Below are 14,976 nucleotides of genomic sequence, written 5' to 3' on the forward strand. Positions count from 1 at the left end.
AATAGAGTTGTATTGTTAGTAGAGGAATTTAAAAATAGTGATCAAGCATGAATGAAGACACATCTAGAGAATTGTAATATTTCCAACTTAGAGAAGTTGCTGTTTTAGCTGATGGCTATGCTTTATCCAAGACAATAGCTAGGAAACTGGAGAGCTAAAGCAGATGTAATGAGCAGGAAAGCTATATTGTGGAAGAAGTCATGACCATGTGAAAGATTGTTCCTTAACATGGTCTGTGAACTAAGAATTTGTATGTGTGTATGTAGCTGTATGTATCTATGTAAGAGCAAACTCTCCACTGGTTGGAATCATACCCAGCACAAAGAAAGAACATAGTGATTGTCAGAGGCCACTCGTCTCAGCAAGACTTCCTCAGGGTAGTGTCCTCGGTCCAACCATCTTCAGCTGCTTCATCAATGATTTTCCTCTCATCATAAAGTCAGAAGTGGGGATGTTCACTAATGACTGCACAATGTTTGGCAACATTTGCAACTCGCCAAATACTGAAGCAACTCAAATGCAGCAAGACCTGGACAACATTCAAGCTTGCTTTGATAAGTGACAAGTAATATTCAAGACACACGTTTCAAGCAATGAACATCTACATCAAGAGGAAATCTAACCATTTCCCATGATGCTCAGTGGCTTTGCCATCACTGAAGCTTCCATAACCAACAATCTGGGGTTACCATTGACTAGAAATTGAATTGGACAACCCAGATAAATACTGTGACCAAAACAGCAGGTCAGACGCTGGGAATTCTGTTCTGAGTAAATCATTTTCTGATTCCCAAAGACTATTCACCATCTGTGAGGCTCAAGTCAGGAGTGTGATGGAATACATTCCCCTCTTCTGGATGAGTGCAGCTCCAGCAACACTCGAGAAACTTGACACCATCCAAGACAAACCAATCTCTTTGGCACCCAATCCATTCATTTAAACATTCACTGCTTCCACCATCCATGCACAGTGGAGCTGTATGTACCATCTACAAGATGAACTGCAGCAACTCACCGTGGCTCCTTCAACAGCACCTTCCAAAACCGCAATCTCTACAACTTGGAAGGACAAGGGCAGCAAGTGCGTGGAAATACCACAGCGTGCAAGTTCTGCTCCAAGCCCCACATGGTCCTGATTTGGATCTACTTTGCTGTTCCTTCACTGTGATTGGGTCAAAATCCTTTTACTCCCTCCCTAACAGTATTCAGGTGCACCCACAAAATATGGACTACAGCGGTTCAAGAAGACACAGCCATCTTCCCAAAGGCAGTTAGAGATGTGCAATAAATGCTGGCCTAGCTTGCAACACCCAAACTCCATGAAACAATATATTTTTTAACTAAGGTGGCAGAGCTGAGTGAAATCTGAAGCGCTAATGACTAAATATTGTTCCTTAGATTCAGATAGGAAAATTGTTTTTTGAACGCTTTGGCTCCAGAGACCTCCATCTCCCCTTCCTTCTCTTTCCTCTTCTAGCAGTTTGTACTGCTCTATATCACCGTTATTCATTCTGCGGGTCATGCTCTGTTCAAAAGGGGATGCCTTCTATTGCATATTTTTGGGAACTACTTTGTGCAGATTCCTTGAAGTTAACAAACAACCTTCAACATCCACCACACCATTCCCTTTAAAATATAGCTAATTGAATTAACCCTAGAAGCCACCAAAATTTTTTTTTTGCAACAACTAGCAAAAGTTAATCAGGAGCTCACCATCCTGGGTAGTAGTTGCTTAAGTACCTGATTTTCCCTTTAACTAGAGCTAGTGGGTGAATCCCCCCCTTGCCGTTGAACATATGTTCAGCCAGACCCAATTAAGAGAGGGCAAGAACTGGAGTGTTGTATTCCAAAATTGCAGCACTGGTGTCAAATCAGTGTGATGCACTGTTGGAAATCATTTTCGTGATTTGCATACTTCCAGCAGACATTCACACATGAACTAATACCCTCACAAATACAGTTAGCTGCAGAAGTGTATGTGTCCACTTTGAATGTCATTTTGGACCTCCAAGGTCACTCATCGTGCCTGAAAGGTAAGTGCTATGGATCTGAATTCTGAGCTGAATTCCTTTTCCTTTTTTTTAATGGAACGAGGAGAAATAATCACTGCAGCAAACCTCATCTCTTCGACTGCAACACTCTGCACATCCTCTTGTCTTCATTATTACTTGCATCATTGTGGGACACTTCTATCATATTTTATTATGCCATGCACATCTTCAAAACATCTCAGCACATGACACAGGAGGGGTGGCATGATGGCACATGGTTAGCACTGTTGCCTCACAACACCAGGGACCCAGGTTCAATTCCAGCCTCGGGTCACTGTCTGTGTGGAGTTTACACATTCTTCCCATGTCTACTTGGGTTTCCTCCGGGTGCTCTCCTTTGATCCCACAAACCAAAGATATACAGATTAGGTTGGAAGACAGGCATGGCCTGGAAATGGAATCAGTGACCAGGAAAGGGGAGAATATAATAATCAGAAATGTAGACAACCGGTGGCCAACAGCAGCCCATGTTTTTAATGCACTGCTTCACTTCCTGGCTTTGTATTCTGGCAAGTATTTTTCTCACCCTCATAGATAATTGAGTTCAATTATATGTCTTTAACATCTTGTATTTTGGCTGATCTAAGGTAAGGACAAGTGTCTAAGCTACTCCTCAGGACTCCAGTCTTCTAGTCTAAGTTGGCATCAGTAAATCTTCAATCAGTGATGTAATTTCCAGTTCTTCAATTTTAGGTTGAGGTCTTTCCATTTCCTATATTTTAGCTGATTGAGGACGTATAACTTAGCTAATCTAACAATCCCTTCTTATATTTCCCTATCATAATTGCCCTTCCCCTTGTTCTTTCCAATTCTGTTAAAATGTTTGTACGTCACATCAAAGAATACTGTCCAAAATGAAAACCAGGCATTTTCTCCTAAGATACTTACTGATTCAGTGGGTGCAATTTGACCGCCCGTTCATTTCACTGCAGCGAAGACAGTGAATTTGGCGACAAGACAAATCTGTGTTCACTGCAACGGGATGGGAAAATCCAGCTGACATGAGCAGTCATAAGAACATAAGAAATAGGAGCAGGAGTAGGCCATCTAGCCCTTCGAGCCTGCCCCGCCATTCAATAAGATCATGGCTGATCTGTCGTGGCTCAGTTCCACGTTCCCACCCTCTCCCCATAACCCTTAATCCCCTCTCTTATCAAAAACCCATCAACCCACGTCTTAAAAATATTTAGCGAGGTAGCCTCCACCACTTCAACGGGCAGAGAATTCCAGAGATTCACCACCCTTTGAGTGAAGAAGTTCCTCCTCAACTCCGTTCTAAACCGCCTCCCCTTTATCTTGAGGCTGTGCCCCCTAGTCCTATTATCCTTTCTGAGCGGGAAGAGTCTCTCCACCTCTATCCTATCCATCCCATTCATCATCTTATACATCTCAATGAGATCTCCCCTCATTCTTCTAAACTCTAACAAGTACAAGCCTAGTTTATTCAGCCTCTCCTCATAGCTCAACCCCCTCAACTCCGGCATCAGCCTAGTAAACCTCCTCTGCACTCCCTCCAAGGCCAAAATATCCTTGCGTAAGTACGGCGCCCAAAACTGCACACAGTACTCCAGCTGCAGCCTCACCAATGCCCTATACAGCCGCAGCAAGACCTCCCTACTTTTATATTCAATCCCCCTCGCTATGAAGGCCAGCATCCCATTCGCCTTCCTGATCACCTGCAAGCTGGGTTTTTGCGACTCATGCACAAGGACCCCAAGGTCCCTCTGCACCGTCGCCTGCTGCAGTTTTTCTCCACGTAAGTAATAATCCTTCCTACCATTATTCCTACCAAAGTGGACCAGCTCGCACTTGCCAACATTAAATTCCATTTGCCATTTCCTGGCCCATTCGCCCAGCCTATCTAGATCCTTCTGTAGACTCTCCACACCCTCCGCACAATTTGCCTTTCCTCCAATCTTGGTGTCATCAGCAAATTTCGACACCCTACACTCGGTTCCCTCCTCCAGATCATCTATATAAATGGTAAATAGCTGAGGCCCCAGCACCGACCCCTGAGGCACTCCACTAGTCACCATCCGCCAATCCGAATAGCACCCATTGACCCCCACTCTCTGCCTCCTATTTGACAACCAATCCTCTATCCACGCTAACAGTCGGAAAACTCTGGCTCGTGTCTTTCCAGCGTTTTCTGTATCAAAGTAGCCTGAAATCTGAAAGCGTTGTTTTTCAGTACATTCACACCTTCTTTGAGCTGAATCTTAATATATTTAAATAGAAAAGGGGGCTACTTCTTATCCTTGTTTTTATGTGTATTTTCTTTTTAGCTTTGCTACACGGGCTCTTTTTTTTGTGGTTAGAGTATTGACAAAGTTCTATCCTGGAAATAATCAAAATCTGCTTACCAATATTGAAGTGATTTGTGCAAAGATTGGTTTCTAGGATTGCAGCCAGTTTTTATTTCTGCTTTTGTTTTCTATTTCACTGATTACAATGCATTTCTGTTTCCAACCTTGTTTATCTTGCTGTTTCTCATACATTATATGGTTTATTTTCTATTGATAATTTGGATAACCTTTCTGCATCAAAATGATACTTTTGTCATTAAGTGTGCAGTCTTTAATTTTTTTTTTATGCTGGTTGCTGTCATTTTTGTCAGTGTTATTTATAGTTTGGAGATGTGGATTTTCTTTTATGGGCCTAAATAGCTATGGGTTTTTTTTAAGTTTCTGGGAGGTTTGCTTTTGCTTTTTAAATGAATGTTGTAAGTAAGCACTGTGGACTTGATTCTCACCTTCTATAGGGTTACCATTTAGATTTCAGGTTAAGACTTGTCGCAATTCATCAACAAAATCTTCATTGGGCAAAAATAATGTTTGTACAAATCTAATGGAATAAAATCATATTCTAGTTTAACAACTTTCAGCTCCTTTTTGAGAGCTAAATTTATAGCAGGTTACAGTTTTATGAAATGTATGTGCTATAATTTGGTTACTTCATATTGTCAGCAGTGGAGCAGAAATAAGAAGGAGTAGGTGGTTTTATCTTCCTTTGTCTCCTGGCAACAGTCCCCGAATTTCTGCTTCTACTCACCAAGCTTGTTGCTATTTCCTACCCCTTCTGGAGTGAAACTGAGTTCAGTTATTAAAAAGAGGCCCAGCTGCACTTTGTCACTTTCCAGGTACGCTACCCATTTTGGTCCAATTCATAATTATCTCAACTCAAGTTAAAATCTACTACCAGGTATAATGTATTGATGAAGAAAAAAAGCATATTATAAAGGCAATTGACTCACCAAATTTGTTTCACCCACAATCATGGTCTTCACAGTGGCTTGGTGTAATTTACGCTTACAAACAATGGCTGTGTAAATCCAAACTTTCTGCGCAGTCGAAGCACAAGTCAGCTCCTTTTAAGTTAATGCTGTTTAGAAGATACTTTTGTGAAGACTGAGTGGAACAAATGGCCTCCTTCTGCCCAATGGGGATTCTATGGTTCTCTGGAGTAGAAATTAACAATAAAGCAACAAATGCTGGGAAAACATAGCAAGTCTGTGGAGAGAGAGAAAGAGTTAACATTTCAAATTGATACAAGTCTCCTTCAGAGCTTTAGAGAGGGAGAAAAATGAGGGATTTTATACTGTTTAAGAGGAGGTGGAGTGGGCGGGGCAGAGTAGAAGGTCAGAGATAGGTGGGAACTAGGAGAGTTTTGACAAAAATGTTACTGGCACAGGACAAAGGGAGTGTTAATGAGAGTGTTAAAGACTAAGAAGTTGCTGATACTGGCATAGAGGTTAGATAGTGGAAAATGTTTGCTCTGTGAAAGAAAAGCATAAGAAGAAATAACAGATGGCAGTTGGGGTCACTGGGATAAAAGTAAGGTGGAGGAGAGAACTCTCAATCAGAAGTTGTTAAACTCAGTGTTGAGTCCCGAAGGCTGTAAAGTGCCTAATTGGAAGATGAGGTGTTGTTCTTCTAGTTTGTGTTGGGCTTCACTAGACCATTGCAACAGTGCTAGGATGGACATGTGGCATGAGAGCAAGATGGTGAGTTGAAATGGCAAGTGGCAGAGCTGGGGGTCACACTTGCAGACTGAGTGAAGATGTTCCACAAAGCAGTCACCCAGTCTATATTTAGTCTCCCCAATGCAGAGAATACAATAAACCAAATTGAAGGAAGTGTAAATGAAACTCTGTTTAACCTGAAAGGAGTGATTGGAGCCTTGAATGATTAGTGGGGAGGAATAAAGAAGCAGCTGTTACATCTTCTGCGGTTGCAAGTGAAGGGCTTGTGGGAAAGGGATGGGGAGTTGGGTGTACTTCCGTTTCTGACAAAGACAGAGAAATGAAAAGAATGGGATGGGGTCCTTGTAGGAAGCGGTCTGTAAAGAGCTGTAGTCAAGGTAGATGTGAGAACCAGTGGGCTTTTAATGAATATTGATAATCAGTCACCACCAGAAATGTCAGAGAGGTCAAGGAAAGGAAGTATCAGGGAAGACCAATTAAAGGTGAGAGTAGGGTGGAGATTGGAAGCAAAATCAATACATTTTTCCAGGTCGAGATGAGAGCATGAAGCGACACCAATACAGCCATCAACGTAATGGAAAAAGAGTTATTGGACGGGGCCCGAGTCAGACTCAAATAAGGAATGATCCATATATTTCACAAAAAGACAGGCATAAAAGTGTCCATCCAAGTACCCATAGCCACACCTTTTATTTGCAGGAAGTGACAAAAGAAAAAGGAGAAATTGTTGCGTGAGAGAACAAGTTCAGCTAGGCAGAGAGCAGTGGTGGACGTGGATTGTTCAGGTCTCTGCTCAAGGAAGGAGCAGAGAGCCCTCAGACCATCTTGGTGGGGGATGAAGGTGCAGAGGGATTGGACATCCACAGTGAAGAAGAGATGGTTAGGGCCAGAACTGTAACACCTGAGTTTATTTTACTTTCCTGCACAATATCAGTTGAGTATTTTTGCTCTCAACACTGCAGAAATAAAAAAATAATCCTTGAAATTATTCAAGGTTGTAAGGGACATACATGTAGGAAAACAAAGCTGATGGTATAGGCCATTCCCCAGAATTTTCTTTACTTGTCAAATATTAATAAAATAAATTAACTTGGTAGTTGTGAAGAAAATGATGTACAATCGTAGCAGTAGTCATAGTAGCCTTCACAATTTTCTTCAAATTTAATGGTAAGAAAGGTGGTCCTCTCTCAAGCTAACATACCAAGCAGCAAGATGCTGCTTGCTTTGCTGGGCAGGACCTGTTGTTCATTTACCTGACATCAGAATACAAAAGCAACTAGTACACATGGAACTCTCTTATGGCAGAAGACTTTCAGGAAGACAGATTTTGTCCTCAAAACACCACTGACCTTTGAGACTCACTTGTTTGTGGCCAATTGAAATGGAGGAGGTTCATTCAGAAATGCATCAAGGGACATCATCAGGAGCACACAGAAGGGAAGGAGAGAGCACACAAACATCCCAACAGCTCATCTAGCTGATTTAGCAAGCACACCTCTAATACACATGGCAGAGTTTGTATATTGCACGTTGAACTTATCAGTCATTTCAGAACCTATCCTCAACAGAGCTCTGATAAAGGGTCATCAAGGCTTGAAATGTTGGCTCTATTCTCTCCCCACGGATGCTGTCAGATGTGCTAGATTTTCCAGCATTTTCTGTTTTTGTTTCAGATTCTAGCAGCCACAGTATTTTGCTTTTATATAAGATTAGATGTACTGTGTGTGTGTGTGTGTGTGTGTGTGTGTGTGTGTGTGTGTATTTCTGTGTGTCCCTCATATCTGAGAGTGACTGTATTAACAATTTGTGTTAGATGAGTGCCCTGATGACTATGGAAAGTTGAAGTTTATTGATTAGTCACCAGCAAGTCTCAGATTAACACTGCAATGCAGTTACTGTGAAACTCCCCTAGTCACCATACTCTGGCGCCTGTTCAGGTCAATGCACCTAACCGGCCCATTTTTCAGATTGTGGGAGGAAACTGGAGCACCCGGAGAAAAACCACACAGGCAGTGACTCAAGCTGGGAATTGAACCCGGTTGCCTGGCGCTGTGAGGCAGCAGTGCTAACCACTGTGCCCTCGCAGTGAATATTGAAGATCAATATGTGCCAGGCTTATATCTACCAAAGGCTCATGTAACCATGATTTGTGGGCAGGGGGCAGAGGGGATCTACAGCAGTGCCAGTATGGAGCCTAGACCAAAAAATAGAAATATAGCCTTCACCAGAGGGATTGACAGGCTGCACAACCAACATCTCCAATCTTCTGTGTTTGCTATGTTACAATTTTCATATCCTTATAATCCAGGGTGCTTCACCATTCAATATTTATCCCAAATGATTGAGCACTGAATACCAAATTAATTATTCTACTGACTTTGCTGAACCACACCTAGGCTTAGTATTAGGTTAAAACAGAATGTTGCCCTTTTATTGGGAAGTTTATTAAATTATTAAAAAAGATAATTGCAGGTGAAAACACTAGGTTGGCAGTTAGCTTCCAGTTATTGGATGTTATCCCTTGTATTCTCTGAGCGCCACAGGCACATTTTTTAACACACGCTAAGAGAATGTAATATAGCAGAAAATGTCTCCAGAAGGCTGCGAAAATTCACAACGCCCAGTCAAAGGAATCGAAAAGTAACACTGAACAACAATTTTTTTTTAAATTGGATAGGTTAGAAGTTCCACTTCTGTGCTAAGTTACCCACAATCTTCTGCAAATTCAGATAGATAGAAAATCTCGACCCTTGTGGGTTACAATAATAGAACATTAGCATTGAATTGTGCATACAAACGTATGGCCCACTTGTGTTACATGCTGCATGCCTGACTCTGAAACTTTAATATTGGTCCATGATTTTTGTGTAATGTTTATTTAAATACTACAATGAAGTTACATGTTTTGCCTGTCCTTATATGTATGTGTGTGCATGTATGCATGTACATGCATAATTGTGCTTGGCAGGATTAATGAAACTTTAGTTTCTTAAAATTCCCTGTCATGATATTTTTGAAAAATTACCACAACTGCAGCTAAAATCAGTATCTATATTAACCTCTTAATATAAATTTTAATAATTGAAGCTAACTTTTTTGGTTTAACATTTGTTGTAATTTGGCAAATGATTTTGATTGGAGTTTCTTCTTTTTCTAAATCAATAAATATTCATTTAAAATGCAGATTGGTTTTGTGACCAATAATAGAGGAAATTAAAATAATAGAATAAAGAAAGGGTGAGTTGCTACAGGAAGTGTACCTTAAAATCTTCAGGTCAATTGACCTAGCGTATGCATGGTAAATTACAATTCCATAGAATCCCTACAGTGCAGAAAGACGCAATCTGGCTCATCAAGTGCGCACCAACTCTCCAAAAAGAGTATCCCACCCAGGCCCTCCCCTCCACCAAATCCCTGTAACTCTGCACATTTTACAATGGCTTATCCACCTAACTTACACATCTTTGGACTTAGGAGGAAACTGGAGCACCCAGAGGAAACCCGCGCAGACATGGGGAGACTGTACAAATTCCACACAGTCATCCCAGACTGGAACCAAACCCAGGTCCCTGGTGTTATGAAGTGGCAGTGAGGCTGCCATTGTGCCACCTACTTTTGACTAAGTTTGATTTATACACAATTTAAATAATCATTCCAACATCATGCCAAAAATAAATTTAAAGTTTAGAAAGTACAGCAAATGATATAAATGTTGAGATATATAAGTTGGTGTTGGAAGAAGAGTAAAAGTATGATGTTTTAAATAGATTTGTCTTTCTTACATTTGTAGTTCTCCCTGGGTGAGTGTTTGACAGTGAGAGATACAAAGGATTCCAAAGAATTATCTATAGGTACAATCTAACTTAATAGACCCCTCAGCAGGGCAATTCACAGCAGAAAGATGTCTGTATTTTATTACAACTGAAAGCAATTTGGTCCCTCTTAATGTTGAGACTGGCTTTATTACAGTCTCTGCACTGTGACTGATGTTTCATTTAATTCCAATGGGAAGTGGTTTATTCTACTATAACCTAGTTCTTTGTGTTTAAAAGTCTACTGTAAAAACAGTCCACTCTTCAAAATTTCCCTTTCCAAATTCTTTTCTACTATCTATTAAATTTAACAATTCTTTTCTTCCTATTTCCATTTGAAGTATTGACTCCTTGCTGGGGTCAGTGAATGACCATTTTTCTTGTGAGAGTCTGCACAGCTAATTGACTGCAAAAGGCAGCATGGTGAAATCCGATTCTGTCTTCATTCAGCATCTAACACATGCTTTCAGAGGGAGTTGCAGGAAAAGGTTAATGAGTAACTGATTCTCCTCTTCCTAACTCAGATGCACTGAGACAGTACAGGATCTAGATTAATATCTATAAAATAGAAAGCGGAATGTAGTTAATTAAAAATAATTCCTAAATTGAAAATTGGTAGATTATGAATCAGGGTGAAATCTCCAGAATTTGGTGCCATTGTTGAAGCTATATCCAACTGGCAACACCGTCAAACGATGGTTTCTATTCTGTGTTTGTGAGGCTGGGCAATCGTATTTATGGTGAATTATGCTGCTTTCCATGTCACACATGAGGAGTTCTTGTACCCTGGCACATGAGAAGTTAGACCAAGGTGTTAATACCCTGAAAAGTAGTTGGTGAAGGATAGTGCTGAAGCTAATATTTACTCAGTCTCACATTTATTTAGAGTTAATCATTACATGCATACATCTCCTAACTCAACCACACCGCAGTTAAGCCACAGAATCTCAAAATTGTTACAGCACTGAAGGAGGCCATTTGGCCTGATTGTCTGTCTGCATCAGCTCTCCATAGGAGCAATTTACTTAATGCACTCCTCCACCTTCTTTACATAGCCTGCACATTTTTCCCTTTCAAGTAACAATCCAATTCTGTACTGATTGCCTCAGTTGAATTTGCCTCCACCATACTCTGAGACAGTACATTCCAGATTCTGACCAGTTGCTAAAAGGGAAGTTTGTACCTGACGGTCATTTCTCATAAACTTAAAATTGATCTGTATCTGATTACCTGAAGATAAAATACGTATTTTGGATCCTTGTTACGTCAATGATGAAATTATGTGTGAAGACCAAAACTGTTTCAAATTCACAAATCAAGATGACTGAAGCAAAAGTGATCAACGTTCAGTCAAGTAATTAGAATGAACAGAATGACTGTTGATTAGTATTTAGATGGAAAGATACGAAAATTTATCAATCACGTGACTCATAGATGATTCCATTCATATACTGTGAATTAAATATATCCTGTCATTGGGGGGAAAAAAAACACAGGAAAACAAATCATGACCAGAAACACTTTTACAAATATAATAACCTGTGATCAAGTTTTCAAAGTACTTTTGATGTTTTTTGTCTCTCAAAAACTATAGTTTTAATCCTGCATATGTTGACATGATGTGTTTATTGTTGTTTTCTAGGCTACAGTTCATCACTGTACCCCTATAAATTGCTGCAACTCTTCACTGGTGGGATATTTAACAAAAACTACAACAAGAAATATCAACCTATTAAATTTGCTGTACCATCCTCTACTAAGAAGGTAAGAAAATTAGAACATTTATATTTAGCTGCAGGGTAAATGGCAGATCCTGGCATCCAATTGACAGACATAATGCACTGACTGATTTATTTCTGCATGGTAATTTATAAAATTATAATTAATTCTAAATTGCCCAAAGATGCATGGATAAGAAAGATTAGCAGGGTAAATATGTAGGGTTATGGGATAGGGCCTGGGTGGGACTGTTGTCGGTGCAGGCTCGATGGGCCAAATAGCCTCCTCCTGCACTGTAGGGTTTCTATGATTCTATGCTTATTTCAGTTCTCTCAATCTGTGAATCTGCGTTTGGGAGTTGCCATCAAAAAGCTACGGGGAATATGAAAAATAAGTGGCCTTTGTCTGCTACAGCAATGGTAACATATAGAATGAAATATGAAAATATATCTATCACTCTTTGGAGATATCCTAAATCACACTCACAATCTCAGACACGCGCACACCAAAAAAATGTAAAAATAGACGAACTATGTTGGAAGTTAAAAGTCAATGGTTCAAGGGAAGAGGAAAGATAGTAAAGTCCTTGAAATAGCATTGGGGTTCCCTAGGGATCGGTATTTGGACTACTGCCTTTCTTGATGTTTATTAACGGTTATCAAAAAAAGGCCTTGGATAACATGGGCCACATTCTATACCTTGGGAGCCTACCATCAACGGACATTGATAACAAGTTTCACACTGCCTTCAGTGTGCCAGCGCAGCCTTCAGTCACCTCAGGAAGTTTGAAGACTGGACCTCCGACCCAACACCAAGCTCCAAAGTTCTTGTATATCTTTTGTGATTTCCCTGCAAATTTGTTTCTCTCTTTCTCTCTTACTATTTTGAGTCTTGAGTACCTCCAGTAACATGGTCATACCTTTCTTACTTTTCAATTCCAACCTAACAGATTTTTTTCTTTGCTCCTCAAGGACTTCCTTTCTTTCTAACACTTCAATATATTTGCTAATCACCTCTCCCCACTTTCATTTCTTCCTTCCCTATATTTTCTGAAGACTTTGTGTTGGTAAATATTAATTGCCTAATCCTCAAAATGTTTAACATATATTTTGTTACTGCTACCACATCATGTTCGCATACATCCATTTGTGCTTGTAGCTAACCCATTTTATTCACCACAGTTTCTATGTTTGCATACATACAACCTAAGTCTGTCCTTGTATTCCTCATTTTCCTTGGTCTATTCCTATGTAACGTGATATTGCTTCCTTAACTAATAATGTCCAACACTCTCAATTTATACATTTTGTGGGCATCATTGGCTAGGCCAGCATTTATTGCCTATCTTAATTGCCCTTCAGAAGGTGGTGGTGAGCTGCTGCAGACCACGTTGTGCACAATGTTGTGAGAAAGAGAGTCCCATGATTTGGATGCATCAGTAGTAAAGGAACAGCAATATATTTCCATGTCAGATATATGCTGTGGAAGAGAAATTGCAGATCGTGGTATTCCCATACATTTGTTACCCTTTTCTTTCTAGATGGTAGAGGCCATGGGTTTGGAATGTGCTGTTTAAGGAAGCTTGGTGAATTCCTGCATGAGCAAAGGTGCCACTTTGTGTTGGTGGTAGAGAGAGTGAATGTTTCAGGAAGTGGATAGGGCGCCAATCAAACAGGCTGTATGGTATTGAGCTTCTTGAGTATTGTTGGAGCTGCACTCATCAAGAAAAGTGGAGTATTCCATCATAAGAACATAAGAAATAGGAGCAGGAGTAGGCCATCCAGCCCTTCGAGCCTGCCCCGCCATTCAATAAGATCATGGCTGATCTGTCGCTGCTCAGTTCCACTTTCCCGCCCTCTCCCCATAACCCTTAATCCCCTCTCCTATCAAAAACCCATCAACCCGCGTCTTAAAAATATTTAGCGAGGCAGCCTCCACCACTTCAACGGGCAGAGAATTCCAGAGATTCACCACCCTTTGAGTGAAGAAGTTCCTCCTCAACTCCGTTCTAAACCGCCCCCCTTTTATCTTGAGGCTGTGCCCCCTAGTCCTATTGTCTTTTTTGAGCGGGAAGAGTCTTTCCACCTCTATCCTATCCATCCCATTCATCATCTTATACATCTCAATGAGATCTCCTCTCATTCTTCTAAACTCTAACGAGTACAAGCCTAGTTTATTCAGCCTCTCCTCATAGCTCAACCCCCTCAACTCCGGTATCAGCCTAGTAAACCTCCTCTGCACTCCCTCCAAGGCCAAAATATCTTTGCGCAGGTGCGGCGCCTAAAAATGCACACAGTACTCCAGCTGCGGCCTCACCAATGCCCTATACAGCTGCAGCAAGACCTCCCTACTTTTATATTCAATCCCCCTCGCTATGAAGGCCAGCATCCCATTCACCTTCCTGACCACCTGCTGCACCTGCAGGCTGGTTCAAATTCAGATTCCCAACTTGTGCTTTGGAGATAGAGAACAGGCTCTTCGAATCAGGAAGTGTGTCGCTCATCACTGAATTCCCAGTCTCAGTTTTGCTCTTGTAGCCGCAATATTTATATGGAATGTTCAGTTCAGTTTCTGGTCAATGGTAACTCCCATGACGTTGACAGTGGAACAGTCAGTGATGGTTAAGCCAATAAATGTTATGGGCATAGAGATAGATTTTCTCTCATTGAAGATGGTTATTGCCTGACACTTGTGCAGCATGAATGTTGCTTACCACTTAAAAGTTTAGAAGGGTAAGAGGCAACATGATTGAAACATATTTGAAGGGTCTTGTTAAAGTGGATGTGGAGAGGATGTTTCCTGTTGTGGGAGAATCTAGAACTAGGTGTTACTATTTAAAAATAAGGGGTCACCCATTTAGGACAGAGATGAGGCAAAGATTTTTCTCTCTGAGGGTCCTGAGTCTGTGAAACTCTCTTCCTGAGAAGGCAGTGAAAACAGAGTCTTTCATTATTCTTAAGGACCAATTGTTGGTAAGCAAGGGGGTGATAGCCCATTGGGGGTACCTTACTAAATGGCAGATCAGGCTTAAAGGGCTGAATAGCCTGGTCCTGCTCCTTGTTCGTGTATAGCCTTTTGTTACTGCTGACCATGGTACCTCTTTTTAATTCATTTATGGGACATGGGTGTTTCTGGCTGGCCATTATTTATTGCCTTTTCCCTAGTTGCCCTAGTCGTGAGCTGCCTTCTCAAAATGCTGCAGCCCACGTGCTGTGGGTTGACCCACAATGCCATTAAGGAGGAAATTCCAGGATTTTGTCCCAATGACTGTGAAGGAATGGCAATATATTTCCAAGTCAGGATAGTGAGTGGCTTGGAGGGGAGCTTGCAGGCAATGGTCTTCCCAGATGTCTGCTACCTATGTCTTTCTAGATGGAAGTTGTCATGGCTTTGGAAAGTGCTACCTAAGGAT

At 41.0% G+C, this 14,976-nt stretch overlaps 1 protein-coding gene across 1 annotated transcript in view; it reads left to right on the forward strand.

The window, feature by feature from the left end:
* LOC145355530 (uncharacterized) overlaps positions 1–14,976 on the forward strand; it is a 201,272-nt gene that overhangs the window by 125,377 nt on the left and 60,919 nt on the right. Inside the window, exon 9 of the mRNA XM_080207775.1 lies at positions 11,488–11,609. Coding sequence (XP_080063901.1) covers positions 11,488–11,609 — 122 coding nt within the window. The remainder of the gene's footprint in view (positions 1–11,487; positions 11,610–14,976) is intronic.

The sequence above is a fragment of the Carcharhinus amblyrhynchos genome, chromosome 2 (assembly GCF_965287045.1).
Source record: "Carcharhinus amblyrhynchos chromosome 2, sCarAmb.v2.hapA, whole genome shotgun sequence".
Taxonomy (NCBI): domain Eukaryota; kingdom Metazoa; phylum Chordata; class Chondrichthyes; order Carcharhiniformes; family Carcharhinidae; genus Carcharhinus; species Carcharhinus amblyrhynchos.